This window comes from Phyllostomus discolor, chromosome 13, assembly GCF_004126475.2.
Source record: "Phyllostomus discolor isolate MPI-MPIP mPhyDis1 chromosome 13, mPhyDis1.pri.v3, whole genome shotgun sequence".
NCBI lineage: Eukaryota > Metazoa > Chordata > Mammalia > Chiroptera > Phyllostomidae > Phyllostomus > Phyllostomus discolor.
In genome coordinates, this window is record NC_040915.2 from 4,586,973 (window position 1) to 4,601,963 (window position 14,991).

Here is a 14,991-nt window from a genome sequence, read left to right on the forward strand (position 1 = left end):
CTGCACTTGAATGTGGGACTGCAAGGTCTGCCAGCCACCTTGTGTGCTGTGCCCCTCCACCACTACCACCTTGCTGGGTCTGACAGCTGCTGCTTTGCCTGCCTAAGGTGTGCGAGCTGCCCTGCCACTGAGCCCTCTCTGGGAGGTGGCCTGACTCTGTCCCTCTTACTGGTCTGGATCAGTGTGTCTGCTTTAACTCCTTGGTTGTCAGACATCCATACAGTTCCATTTTCTGTCAGTACTGGTTTATTTTTGTTTTGCTTTCAAATTGTTGTTGTCTTTATTTTGGTTGTGGGAGGAGGCACAGTGTGTCTACATATGCCTCTATCTTGGCCAGAAGTCCCCATTTATAGAGTCCTTGAAGTGAATTCACTCTATGTCTTAACTGTTCTTTTTTTGTGTGACTATTTTATTGAGAGTTTATGAAGTGTGGGGCACTGTCCTGGTCCCTTTACATACTTGTATATTATTTAATTGATGATTCATCATAATAATCATGGGTATCTGAATTCTAGATGGCAGAAATTTTCTTTACAATTGTTTCCGGGTAGGTCCTAGCTTTCTCCTTTGACTCAATGAAGACTTTATAAAGCTTCTTCTATGAAATAAAAATATAACCCTACTATTTAGAAGTTACCCTCTGCAGGGGTAATGCCTTTTTATTTATATATTATGAGTACCTGGCCCTGTGCCTTATGAGTAGAAGTTGCTTAGTGAAAACCCTGTTAAATGAATGCAAGAGGATGCATCAAATGATATAAAAATATATACAATGTTTTTAAAGCACTGTATGTGTTCACATGCCAAATTTTCTGTAACAGATGAGATTCACTTCAGCACTTCACATTCTACATAGTATTCTGCTTGGAGGATGAAGATTAGAACAGAAATAAAAACAGAATTTGAGGCATTGTTTTAAAACCTATGCATATCAGTCAGGATCCAGTAAGGAAAACACCACATCAAATATTCTAAAAGACAAAATATAATGTGAAGAGTTTCTAACTGTATGTTTGAGAACTGAAATAGCATAAGAACACTAAGGATTGCAGAGCAAAAGTCCTGTAGAATGAAGCTACTATTTCTAGGCCTTGGAATGTGAAGGGAGGTTTTGGAATTAGTGAAACTTGGAGTCTTGGCACCCCAGCATCAGAGGAGGAGACACGGTCCAGCTGGTCCCTGAGAGGTGATGTCTGTGAGAGTTGCCCAGGCCTTTGAGAGGTTGCACAGCCCTGACTCACAGTGGATCCTCTAGAGGCCAAAGGAAGAAGAGAGACTTGCTGAGCTGGGTGTCAGGCTTGTGACCAGTGGGTGCTGTGTGGTTGGTTGAGTCTCCCAGGAGTTCAGAGGTCACTGTCTGTCCCCAGATGGCTGAGGAACAGGTGCAGGTCAGCCAGGGCTTGTTCCTCTGAAGGATGGGAGGAGACTGGTGATGTGAGAGTGAAGACACAATCTGCAAAGTGGAACCAATGGCCAAAGTGAAGAACATTTCTGAGATGGTTTTGATGGAGAAATGGGAAATCAAGAAGGAGTTTGTTTTCTCTCCCCTCTTCTGGGCTTTCTGTCTACTTCTGTGCCTTGTTGGGAGATGTTTCTATTAACCTTGGCAAAGCAGGCCCCACATCTCAACTGTGGTGAAGATGTTTAGGCCTGGAGCTGAGGGAACAGCCTAGAAAATGCACCATCCACCCCTTTGGCTACTCAGCAGCCACATCATTTTATCTGTATTTGAACTCCATACAGGGCAGCAGCAGCATAACCACGTGTAACCATTCTTCATACTCATGGCACCTTACTGGTCACAGTATCCATGTGTGGGCAATGATGTTCCTTATACCTCATCTATGAGCATGAGCCCCACCTACACTCAGGGTAGAAGGGAGAAAAGGAAGGATGACACAGAAGAGCAAGTTAGCTTATGCACATGGACACTCACACATATACACGCACACCAATTGATCATGATGCCAGACTTGATGTTTCTAACTTTCTTCTTCTACTTCCCATTCCCTGTTTCCTTTGCCCTCTGCTAAAACCTCATTTGTTGGGGGTAATTTAGCTGTTGGTGTAATCTAAATCTTTATTTCAAAAGTGTCTGAATACTCAGTGGAATTTCCTTTGGTTGGTTGCCACACATTTCCATTATCTTTTACTCTTGGACATGGAAGCACTTGGAGAACTGCTTGCCTCAGGAAATAGCCCTTCTACTTACAGCTGCCCACTTTTGTCTTGGTCATCTTATCAATCACCCCATCCCACTCCCAGAAGCTGCTGTCTTATCTGCCTGTTGGTTCCCTGGCCTGAGGAGTCCACAATGACCAGGTGAAGCTTCAAGGTCTTATTGGATGGAACATTGTAATATGGTTATGGAAGAAATAGCAACACATATTGATCACTGGATCAAACCATATACTACATTCTTTGAACTAGAACCCCACATTTTCAGGGGTTTGTTGCTGAACTGATACCATAAGTGAGTTAGTATTATAGCCAAGACTGACTGCATCTGGGTGATGAAATCTATTTAAGACCAGTCAGTTCTGTGGACACTCACCCATCATTGCCCTTCTTTAGCTTCAAAAGAAGTTCCTGGCTCCAAAGCCATGCTGTACAGAATACTGTGAGGATGTCCCACGCATTCTGTCAGTACATAGGTGGGTGTGCTGCAGAAACATGATGGGCAGTGCAAGGAGATTTACCTGCAGAATAGATGTCTGTCTATTCCAGTGAAATCAAACTGCTACCTTGCCCATGATAAAAGGGATCAAATACAATCAACTATATATAGGTGACAGCGATTCCTCAAGGGAAAGACACCAGTTGGAATTCAAAATTAATTTCTGCTTAAAGTACAGATAGGGAATATAGTCAATAATATTTTAATGACTATGGATGATGCCAGTTGGGTACGAGACTGTCAGGGTGTTCACTTTGTAAGTTATACAATATCTATTCACTCTCTTGTACACCTGAATATAATATAATATTGTATGCCTATGGTAACTGAATTTTTAAAAAAAATTTTAATTAGATCATTTCAATAGATGTGGAAGAAGCATGTGATAAGGTAGAGCACTCATTTATGACAAAAACACTCAGCAAAGTGGGATTAGAGGGAGCATTCCACAATATAATAAAGGCCATATATGAGAGACCTACAGCCAATATCATACTCAATGGGAAAAAACTAAAATCTTTTCCACTATAATGAGGAACAAGACAAGGTTGTCCACTTTCACCACTTCTATTCAATATGGTATTGGAAATTTTAGCCACAGCGATCACACAAGAGAAGGAAATAAAAGGCATCCAAATTGGAAAGGAGGAAACAAAACTGTCATTGTTTGCAGATGACATGATAGTGTACATAGAAAATCCTATAGACTCCACCAAAAAACTGCTTGACCTAATAAATAAATTTGGCAAAACAGCATGATACAAGTTCAATATCCAGAAATCAAAGGCATTTTTTTGTATACCAACAATGAAACAGCAGAAGCAGAAATCAAGAAAAAAGTCTTGCTCAATATAGTGACAAGAAAAGTAAAATACCTAGAAATAAACTTAACCAAAAAGGTAAAAGACCCGTATGCAGAAAACTACACAACACTGAAGAAAGAAATCAAGGAAGACACAAACAAATGGAAACATATACCGTGTTCATGGATCGGAAGAATTAACATCATCAAAATGTCCACACTACCCAAAGGAATTGGCACATTCAGTGCAATACCTATTGAACTACCAATGGCATATTTCACAGACATAGAACAAACACTTCTAAAATTTATATGGAACCATAAATGACCCCGAATAGCCGCTTCAATTTTGAGAAAGAAGAGCAAAGTAGGAGGGATCACAATACCTGATACCAAACTGTACTATAAGGCCACTGTAATAAAACAGCCTGGTGCTGGCATTAAAACAGGCACATGGACCAGTGGAACAGAACAGAGAGCCCAGAAATAAACCCAAGTCTCTACAGTCAATTAATATTTGACAAAGGGGGCAGCAACATAAAGTGGAGTAAAAATAGCCTCTTTAACAAATGGTGTTGGGAGAACTGGATAGTTACATGCAAAAAAAAAAATGAAATTTGAGCACCAACTTACACCATACACAAAAATAAATTCAAGGTTGATAAAAGACTTAAATACAAGCTGTGACACCATTAAAATCCTAGAGGAGAACATAGGCAGCAAAATCTCAGATATTTCATGCAGCAACATTTTAACTGATATATCCCCTAGAGCAAGGGACATAAAAGAAAGAATAAATAAATGGGATCTCATCAAAATAAAAAGCTTCTGCACGGCTAAAGAAAACAGTGTTAAAATAAAAAGAGAAACAACTGTACGGAAAACATATTTGCCAATGATACCTCAAACAAGGGTTTAGTCTCCAAAATATATAAAGAACTTACATGACTCTACTCTAAGAAGACATGCAACCCAATTAAAAAATGGGCAAAGGACTTTAACAGACACTTCTCCAAGGAAGACATACAGAGGATCCAGAGACACATGAAACAATGGTGAGTATTGGTAGTTATCAGAGAGATGCAAATTAAAACCACAATGAGATACCACTTCACACCGGTCAGAATGGCCATCATAAACAAAGCAACAAAAAACAAGTGTTGGAGAGGTTGTGGAGAAAAAGGGGCCCTAGTGCATTGTTGGTGGGATTGCAGACTGGTACAACCACCATGGAAAATATATGGAATTTTTCTCAGAAAACTAAAAATGGATCTGTTTATTAACCCAGCAATTCCACTGCTAGGATTATATCCTAAGAACCCTGAAACACGAATCCAAAAGAACCCATGAACCCCAATGTTCATGGCAGCACAACACTCAATAGCCAAGTGCTGGAAGCAACCTACGTGCCCATAAGTAAATGAACGGACCAAAAAACTATGATACATTTGCACAATGGAATTCTATGCAGCTGAAAGGAAGAAGGAGCTCATAATTTTATAATCACTCAATTTTTGGCCTTTTTACTGTGGAAGCGGGTCAATTTTCAAAATGACATGTTCACTGGAAACCAGATGGCCAAATAACCAATTTATCTTTTCCTTCTAATGTTTTAGTTTTATTTGAATGGTTTTCATTCTATTTTCACAATGGCAATGACATGTGTTTGCCTGCCAAGCTCTTGGGGACTTTGACTGGAGGCTAGTGCCCAGACAGGAGAGAGTAGATCACAGAGCTGAGAGGGGAGGGATCTGAGGAGAGCTGGGAAGACCCAGGAAGGTCAAGAAGAGGGAAAGAGGAAAGAGAGGAAACTAAAAATTGGGAAAATAGTAAAGAAAGCCAGAAAGTCAAAAGAGAGACATCAAGGGAAGAAGAAAGGGACAGAGAAGAACAACCAAGCACAATGAACAAAATGGTGATAAGCATATGCCTGTCAATAATTACTTCAAACGTAAATGGAATATGCCCCACTCAAAAGACATAGCATAACAGAATGGATAAAAAATATAAAACTTATCTATAGTCTGTTGATAACAGACTCATTTTAGTGCAAAAGACATACACAGACTGAAAGTGAAGGGTTAGAAAAAGACATTGCATGCCAATGGAAATGAAAAGAAAGCTGGAGCAGCAATACGCATATCAGACAAAATATACATTAAAACAAAGAATGTAAAAAGATACAAATAAGGAAATTACATAATGGCAAAGAGGTCAACCCAAGAAGAGGATATAACAATTGAATATATCTACAAACCCAACATAGCAGCACCCAAAGATATGAACCAAACATTAATGGATGTAAAGGCAGAAATTCATAGTAACACACTAATACCCCACTTCTCTCAAAGGAGAGGTCATTCACACAGAAAACTAAGAAGGAAATAATGGGTTTAAGTGCTGCTTTAGACCAGCCCAACTTAATAGACACTTAAAGAACATTTCATCCCCAAACTGCAGTTTACACATTTTTCTCAAGTGCACATAGAACATTTTCCAGGATAGGCTACCTATTAGGCCATAAAACAAACCTCAATAAACTCAAGAAGATTGAATTATATCAAGCATATTTTCTGATCACAATGCCATAAAACTGGAAACCAACAATGGGAAGAAAACTGAAAAAAAAAACCTCTCACAAATATGTCAGGATTAAACAACATGCTACTAAATAGCCAATGGATCAAGGAGATCAAAAACTACCTTGAGACAAATGAAGATAGACAACTTGCCAAAATTTATGGGATGCAGCAGGAGCAGTTCTAAGAGGGAAGCTCATAACTATGCAAGCCTACCTCTATAAACAGGAAATATCCCAAATAAACACTCTAATTTTGCACCTACAGGAATTAGAAAAAGAAATACAAACAAAACCCACTGTAAGTAGAAGGAGGGACATAATAAAGATCAGAGTGGAGATAAATAAAATAGAGACAAAAATAAAAACCAGTAAAAAAGATGAATGCAAGTAAGAGCTGGTTCTTAAAAGGATAAATAAAATTAACAAACCTGGCCCTGGCTGGTGTGGCTCAGTGGATTGAGGGCTGGCCTGCAAACCAAAAGGTCACTGGTTCAATTTCTAATCAGGGCACATGTCTCGGTTGCAGCCAGGTCCCCAGTGGGGGCCACATGAGAGGCACCCACACATTGATGTTCTTACCCTCTCTGTCTCCCTCCATTCCCCTCTCTAAATAAAATCTTTAAAAAAAGGATTGAGATATCGTACTTAAAAACAGTGATTCTTACCAAAAAATGATGTTTTCTTGTTTCCACATAACCAACTTCAGGCTGTTCAGTACAATCAATTGTAATGTAGGAGCTGTCATGGGGCAGTAAGACCCTGCTGTGCAAGGTGTAGACAGTGAGGCTTCAGGGATTTCCAGGATGTGGAAGTCAGTATGGATTGAGTGCTTTGGGGAGTTTGAAAGAAGATAAATTTCATTGGAATCCTGGAGAATTAGTAATGACCTAAGAGGAACATAGTCAGGAGACAAAGTATTTTCCAGTGGGGAAAAATGGCTTGAGCAAATGTATGGATGTGGGGAAACAGCAGGTGCATCAGGAGGAGAAGAGGAGAAGATGAAAAGGGAGAGTGGTAAATGAGCTAGGTCAAGTTCTCACACGCCCATGTGCCTAAAACTCATTTGCTAGGTGACCGTTTCTCTTCCACTCTCTCTGATCCCTGGTCTTCCTGCTTCTTCTTCTTAGCAGTCTCTGCATATTCCTTGTCTCCAGTTAGTAGCTGGAAGCAGAAGCACAGAAAGAGGTAAACATGAAAAAAATGCTATAAGAAAACATTTAAGATGATGAATTAACCTTTTGGCAAGTGAATAGCAATGATATTGGCTAATGAAAAAATCAACCAGCTTCTACAGGACATAAAGCCCAAAGTAAAGTGGCCCTTAAATTTATCATCCAAGCTGGGGCACACTAGAGAGTGAGGATTTTGGTATTCATGGCTACACCTGGACAACAGGCATAAAACTGCAGACTGCAGCATACTGGGGAGGGTGCTAATCACAGAGCATCAATCACCAGACAGCGTTTGAAGGACACCCAGCTCCCATGCCACAATCTGACTCTCATGAAGGTGGGTGCTCTGCGTCCCTCCTACTGGGTCATGAACTCTTGGGAGCCAGGGCTGTGTCCAGGACCCTCTTGGAATGCAGCACAACATCTCACCCAGTGCTCTGTGTATCCTGGGCTTTCAGCAGGTGTGAACTGACCTGCAGGGCAGATGAAGAACAGGTGTGGACTATGGAGTGTGGACAGCCAACTTGGCCAGTCACAGCTGGAGACACCATGAGGGCCCTGGGGGTGACTGGGGTAGCGTGGAATTGGTCTGAGTCAGGGTAGAACCCACAGAGACTTGTCCTTCTTCCTGTGCCTGGCTGTCCTGTGGCCCTCCCCTGAGCAGGTTTCCTCACATGGTCTCCACAGGGCCTACTTCTGGTTCTGTCCCCAGGTTCCTTTTGGAGTCTGTTTAATTGTAATCTTGGGAGCTCCTGCTACAGGGCTGAAGTCTTAGGGCTCTCCTGGGAGGAGACAGCTTTACCTTCCTCACTGCAGCTCTGTGTTGAGTACCTTAATGGGCTGTGGGACACATGTGTGCAGGCTGAGATGCGAGGCAGCCTGAGGTAGATGGATAGGCACTGGTGGTGCAAGGGCTATGTGGGTGCTGGTTCTCAGGCCATCTACCCACCACCATCCCCTTGACTAAGTCCTTGATCTCTCTCTCCCCCTTTTATGAGAGGAGGCTGTTGTCTGTTTGAACCCCACTGAGCTAAAGAGTCACTAGAGAGCCACTAAGAAGTAGGTGGCTAAGGAGGGAGGTCAGAGCTGGAGCAGCATCTCCCTGTCCCCTCTGTCCCCTCTGACCCAGTGAGTGAGGGATGATGGAGTGATGTGCATCCCAGAAACTTCTACACAGGTAGCTGCAGAGTCACTTGTCCTACAGAGAACCCGTCCTGTGGTAAGCGTGTGTCGTTTCCCCGTTTCCCCTCCTGTCCCTTCCTTACAGTTCCACTTACTGATTTCTGGTTTGTGTCTTCATTTCTATTTATTTATCAGCATTTCTTCTCCCCCCTAATGTCTTCCTCTTTCAGCATTTCTTTGGTGGGCTTGTGCATATGCTTTCTAGTGTTATGTCTCTTCTCACTCATTTTCTGGTCCTCTTCCTTTGATCTACTCCTGTCTTTTTCTTTCCTTACTGACCTTTCCCCTTCCTCCTTCCCTTTGTCTGGACTGGGGTCTCCATGGTGGGGTTCTGGGTAAAGGGTGGTTGAAAATAGGAAGACAGAGGATAAATGTGGAGAGGTGAAGGGGAAGAAAGGGAGGACTGATATGGGACATAGAGTCACCTCTTCCCTGAAAGAATATTGTAGAGACAAGGTAGGTTCTTTTATGATGTCATTTCTAGGAAGAAAAATAAAGCCATTAATGAAACACCCAGCATACAGGAATGAAGTCAGAGAGGAGAAAATATGAGTATGTGACATGCTAGAATAGTTTTTTGAGTTGTTTTGCATGCACAATAAATTATTCCACAATACCTACTGAGAACATCATATATGCTGGCACTGTTCTTTGAGCAAGGGATCTTCCCATTAGCAAAAGTGACAGCAGGCAACATGGGTTCTACTTGAGAGAGGAGAAACTAATCCATGTAAGTAAAGTGTAGCATGGCCAATTTTTTGAGTGCTATGAAAAAAGCAAGGCAGGGAAGGAGTGGGGAGAGAAGATGGATTTCAAATCTAAGTAGTTGTTGAGAAAAGACCCGGCTGAGAAGGTGAGGAGCAGTCAAGACAACAGGGTGGAGCAATCAAGGAAGGGCCTTCCATGAAGAGGCTGAGTGAACCTGAGCCCCCAAGGCTGGCGTCTGCCTGCTAGGTGGCAGGAAAGGCAGGAGGCAGGTGAGGCCAGCAGGAAATGAACTCCAGGGAGAGCAGAGTGAACCTGGGTCCAGGTGATGGAGAGCCAGCCAGAGGAAAGCCTTGACTCATTTTGAAGGATGTTGTCTTTATTTTCATGACAATGGTTCACTCCAGTGCTATGTGCAAAAGAAGCAAGGGGGCAACGGGGAAGTAAGTTTAGTTAGGGACCATTTTCACCATCCAGGGGACAGTGGTGATGGTGTATCCAGATGGGGTAAGCAGGAGTGTAAGTGGTCAGGGTTGAATACAGTTTGGAGGAGAGACTGGGGGATTCTGACATTGGGGTGAGTGTGTGAGAGGAGAGGTACCAAAGATACACCCTGTGGTGTGTCCTGGGTGACTGGGTAGACTTGCCATTCTAGTCTGCTAGATACTATTGTCATCCATTTGTTAAAAAGTCCCTGTTTTTAATAAATATGTAAAAATATTTCATGCTCTATGAGTTACTGTCACTCAGAGGAAGGAAGACAGCAACAGACTAGTACATGTGAGTGGAGAACAAAGGCTCCTGCAGGGGAGGGGAGTCCTCTGCTCTCAGCAAACAGAAGTAGAGTCTGCACATCTCTCTACTGTGCATGGTCCCTTCAGTCAGCCCCCTGTGCTGAGGGTGCCCCATGAGCCAGGCCACACTGCAGGGGCTGCCAGTGTCATGGTGAAAGTAAATGGTGCTTCTCTGTTTCAGTGGGATGATGATGCAGACTCGGGCCTGCAGTGTCCGTGGCGTCATGCATCAGACATGAGACATTCACACAGACTACCAAGTCCTGTGTGGAGGAAAAGGACCTCCCAGCTACCCTCTCAAGAGGAGGGTGCCTCAGAGCTGCCTGGCCACTCTCTCAAAGGAGAGCACCCTAATCTTTCCTTCACAGGGCATTTATTGGTTTTTAATTTGCCCAGGAATACAGGTGAAGTTCATTAATCATTGTCAGGCAGTAAGGATCAAACAATAGATAAGATACAAAGAAGTCTGAGGGCCTATTCTGAGTCAGTGTCTGTTAGCTAACGGGCTACAAAACTCTGGGAAGCAAACTCATTTCCTGTCCAGACCTTTATAATCTAATTAAGAGGAACCTCACCAAAGCAGGTTTCACAGGAGTTTATGTATTCTTTCTCAGGCTTCATCATGAGGGTGGGGGGTGGGTTGGAGGTGGGTACGGGGGGACCTGCCATTTCAGGCACAGGGCTGCACCACCCACTGTCATTGTTTCAGGATTAAGTCAGGCAGAGGGACCAAGACAGCCAAGATATTAGAAGACTTCTCTCAGGCAGAATGAGAACTCAGGCTTTGTCAAAGTCAAGGGGTGAGGGTCCCTCACCCCCTTTTGTTGTAGCCCCCCAAGTCCTTTCTTGGCAGCCTCCCATGTGATCATGCCTGTCTTAGATCGTTTCCCGCTTGGGGAATCTTACTAGTCATTGGGTAACTGATCAAGCATTGGGGGTCAGTTATGGATGAAGTAAAGGAGCAGAAGCAGTGCTCCTGCCAGGGAGATAAGCTTTGTCTCCTTAGAGGCTATGGTCTGAAGGTCCCTCACTCATCCTTTGGCATGGGGGAGTTACAGCTCCTGCAACCAGGCAGGGCGGTTCTCAACAGGGTGACACAGACAATAAAAGTTAAAAATGTTAGCATATGTGTGTTAAATGGTGTAAGTGCTCAGGAAAAAAAAAGCAGGAAAGGGCTTGGGCTTGACAGTACAAAAACATTTGTACATACGTTACATATATCTTTCACAGAAGACATCTCTAAAGAGGCTGGCATTTAAGTAAAGTTCTAAAGCAGGTGAGAGATAGAAATTGGGGGAAAGACAAAGAAAAGGCAAGGCCCAAAGGTGAGAGTGAGTCCTGGTTGTGTGAGGAAATCAATGGAAGCACAGTGAGTGATGGGGGCATGGTAAGAGATGAGGCCAGAGGTACTGGCACGAATGTGCATGCTGGTGGTGGAGGAGGGAGGGAGGGAGGGAGAGAGAAAGAGAGAACGAGAGAGAGAGAGATTGATTGATTGATTGATTTAAGGCCTTACAGGATTTGGGCTTTATTTGGAAGTTTTTGGGTAGGGTACTGATGTACCCTTCAGTAAGAGAGTTATATCATATGACTTATATTTTCACAGAATCATCTGAACTGCTGTGAGAATATACTCAAGAGATTCAATGAATAGAAGCCAGGAGACTGAGTAGAAGTCTGAAACAATCCATCAGAGGGAGGACTGTAGCTTTAGCATTAGGGCAGTTGCATTAGGATGATAAGAGTTAGATGTATTCTGAGGTGCTCTGAATGTCAAGTTAAGAGGCTTTGCTCATGGTTTGGATATCAGGAATAAATGTCATGAAGGAATGAAAATGATTTTGATTTATTTCGTCTGAGCAAAATAAAGAACATCTCCTGTCTCTATTACCTACCCATCAAAACCCATTTTATTAACCCATATAGTAATATATTATATGGAATTTTAACTCATATAGATTATCTCTTGGGTATGAAATGGTTCTAGTCTTGTTAGAGACAGTTGGCTGCATCCACAGAATCCCTGTAAAAAAAGCTGGTGTCATATGGGAAAGCCAATATTTTGCTTGCTGAAAGGGGATTGTTCAATAGTCCTGTGACACACAAAATAATTCAGTTTCTATTTTTTTTGTTATAGAAACATGCAAGTAGAGATATGTAGTCCAACTCTATGAGAAAACAGAGATCCTGTCATCTGTGCCATGGGAATATGAGAGAACATGCACTTGTATGTTCCAAAGCTTATGTTGTTGAGGTCTGGTAGATTACAAAATATATAGCTGAAAGAAGAAGAATTTAGAGGTAAATAAAGACATATCACTTAATTCAGAATTTCTTTGTCCAAATTCTCAGGATGACTGTGAACAACAGAGCCATGGGCATGTGGTTGAATGAGTCCTGCACAGATGACTTCATCCTCTTGGGCATCTTTTCCCACAGCCCAGCTGACCTTGCTCACTTCTCTGTGGTCATGGTGGTGTTCTCAGTGGCCCTCTGTGGAAACGTCCTCCTCCTCACCCTCATCAGCATAGATGCTCGACTTCACACACCCATGTACTTCTTCCTCAGTCAGCTCTCCCTCATGGATCTCATGTTGGTCTGTACCAGTGTGCCAAAGATGGCAGCCAGCTTCCTGTCTGGCAGGAAGACCATCTCCTTTGTGGGCTGTGGCATACAAGCTGGCCTTTTTGTCTGTCTCGTTGGATCAGAGGGGCTTTTGCTGGGGCTCATGGCTTATGATCGCTATGTGGCCATTAGCCACCCACTGCACTATTCCACCCGCATGAGTCAGAGGGTCTGTCTCCAGATTGCTGGTAGTTCCTGGGCCTTTGGAATGCTAGATGGTTTGATCCAGATGGTGGTAGTGATGTCCTTTCCCTATTGTGGCTCAAGGGTTGTGGACCACTTCTTCTGTGAGGTGCCAGCTTTGTTGAAGCTGGCCTGTGTTGACACCTCACTTTTTGAAACCCTGCTCTTTGCTTGCTGTGTGTTCATGTTGCTCCTTCCCTTCTCCATCATTGTGGCCTCCTATGTTCGCATCCTGGGGGCCGTGCTCCATATGCACTCTGCTCAGGCTGGTAAAAGAGCTCTGGCCACCTGTTCCTCTCACATGACAGCTGTCTCCCTCTTCTATGGGGCAGCCATGTTCATCTACCTGAGGCCTGGGCGCTACCGGACCCCCAGCCATGACAAGGTGGTCTCTATCTTCTACACAGTCCTTACCCCTATGCTCAACCCCCTCATTTATAGCTTAAGAAACAGGGATGTGATGGAGGCCCTGAGGCCGGGGCTAGACTGTTCCAGGAGCAGCAGCCAACAATGAATGGCCAGGGCATCCTGTGTCTGCTGCCACCATGTCTTGGTTACACAACATTGGCAAGTCACTCACTGTTTGTTAGTGTGTCTCCTTATCAATAAATGGAAATAATGACAGCTGCCCATCTTACAGGGACTCTCCTAGGGACCACTACATGGAACTCAAACAGCTCATAGATAAGCAATATAATGCTATTGTCATTGATTCCCTTTTATGGAGTCCTTGAAGTGAATTCACTCTATGTCTTAACTGTTCTTTTTTGTGAGTATTTTATTGAGTGTTTATGAAATGTGGGGCACTGTCCTGTTCCCTTTACATACTTGTATATTATTTAATTGATGATTCAGCATAATAATCATGGCTATCTGAATTCTAGATGGCAGAAATTATCTTCATAATTCTTTCTGGGTGGGTCCTAGCTTTCTCCTTTGACTCAATGAAGACTTTATAAAGCTTCTTCTATGAAATAAAAATATATCCCTACTATTTAGAAGTACCTCTGCAGGGGTAATGCCTTTTTATTTGTATATTATGAGTACCTGGCCCTGTGCCTTATGAGTAGAAGTTGCTTAGTGAAAACCCTGTTAAATGAATGCAAGAGGATGCATCAAATGATATAAAAATATATACAATGTTTTTAAAGCACTGTATGCGTTCACATGCCAAATTTTCTGTAACAGCTGTGATTCAGTTCAGCACTTCACGTTCTACATAGTATTCTGCTTGGAGGATGAAGATTAGAACAGAAATAAAAACAGAATTTGAGCCATTGTTTTAAGACCTATGTATATCAGTCAAGATCCAGTAAGGAAAACACCACACCTAATATTCTCACAGAGAAAATATAATGTGAAGAGTTGCTAACCATATGTTTGAGAACTGAAATAGCATAAGAACATTAAATATTGCAGAGCAAAAGTCTTGTAGAATGAAGCTACTATTTCTAGGCCTGGGAATGTGAAGGGAGGGTTTGGGATTAGTGAAACTTGGAGTCTTGGCACCCCAGCATCAGAGTAGGAGACACGGACCAGCTGGTCTCTGAGAGGTGTGTCTGTGAGAGTTGCCCAGGTGTTTGAGAAGGTTGCACAGTCCTGACTTATGGTGGGTCCTCCAGAGCCCAGAAGGAGAGGGACCTGCAGAGCTGGGGGTACGGCTTGTGTCAAATCAGAGCTGGGTGTAGAACGTGGTGCTGTGTGGTTGTTTCAGTATCCCAGGAGTTCAGAGGTCACTGTCTGTCCCCAGATGGCTGAGGAACAGGTGCAGGTCAGCCAGGGCTTGTTCCTCTGAAGGACAGGAGGAGACTGGTGATGGGAGAGTGAAGCCACAATCTGCAAAGTGGAACCAATGGCCAGAGTGAAGAACATTTCTGAGATGATTTTGATGCAGAAATGGGAAATCAAGAAGGGGTTTGTTTTCTCTCCCCTATTCTGGGCTTTCTGTGTAATTCTGTGCCTTGTTGGGAGATGTTTCTATTAACCTTGGCAAAGCAGGCCCCACATCTCAACTGTGGTGAAGATATTAGGCCTGGAGCTGAGGGAACAGCCTAGAAATTGTACCATCCACCCCTTTGGCTACTCAGCAGCCACATCATTTTATCTGTATTTGAACTCCATACAGGGCAGCAGCAGCATAACCACGTGTAACCATTCTTCATACTCATGGCACCTTACTGGTCACAGTATCCATGTGTGGGCAATGATGTTCCTTATACCTCATCTCTGAGTATGAGCCCACCTACACTCAGGGTGGAAGGGAGTAAAGA

General features: G+C 43.1%; 1 protein-coding gene across 1 annotated transcript; it reads left to right on the plus strand.

Annotated features, from left to right (window-relative positions):
- Window positions 1-12,065: 12,065 nt before the first annotated feature.
- On the plus strand, window positions 12,066-13,235 carry LOC114510351 (olfactory receptor 56-like). Its single transcript, XM_028528974.2, has 2 exons — window positions 12,066-12,140; window positions 12,266-13,235. The coding sequence occupies exons 1-2, from the start codon at window positions 12,133-12,135 to the stop codon at window positions 13,233-13,235; spliced, it is 978 nt and encodes a 325-aa protein (XP_028384775.2). The 5' UTR covers window positions 12,066-12,132.
- Window positions 13,236-14,991: the final 1,756 nt, after the last annotated feature.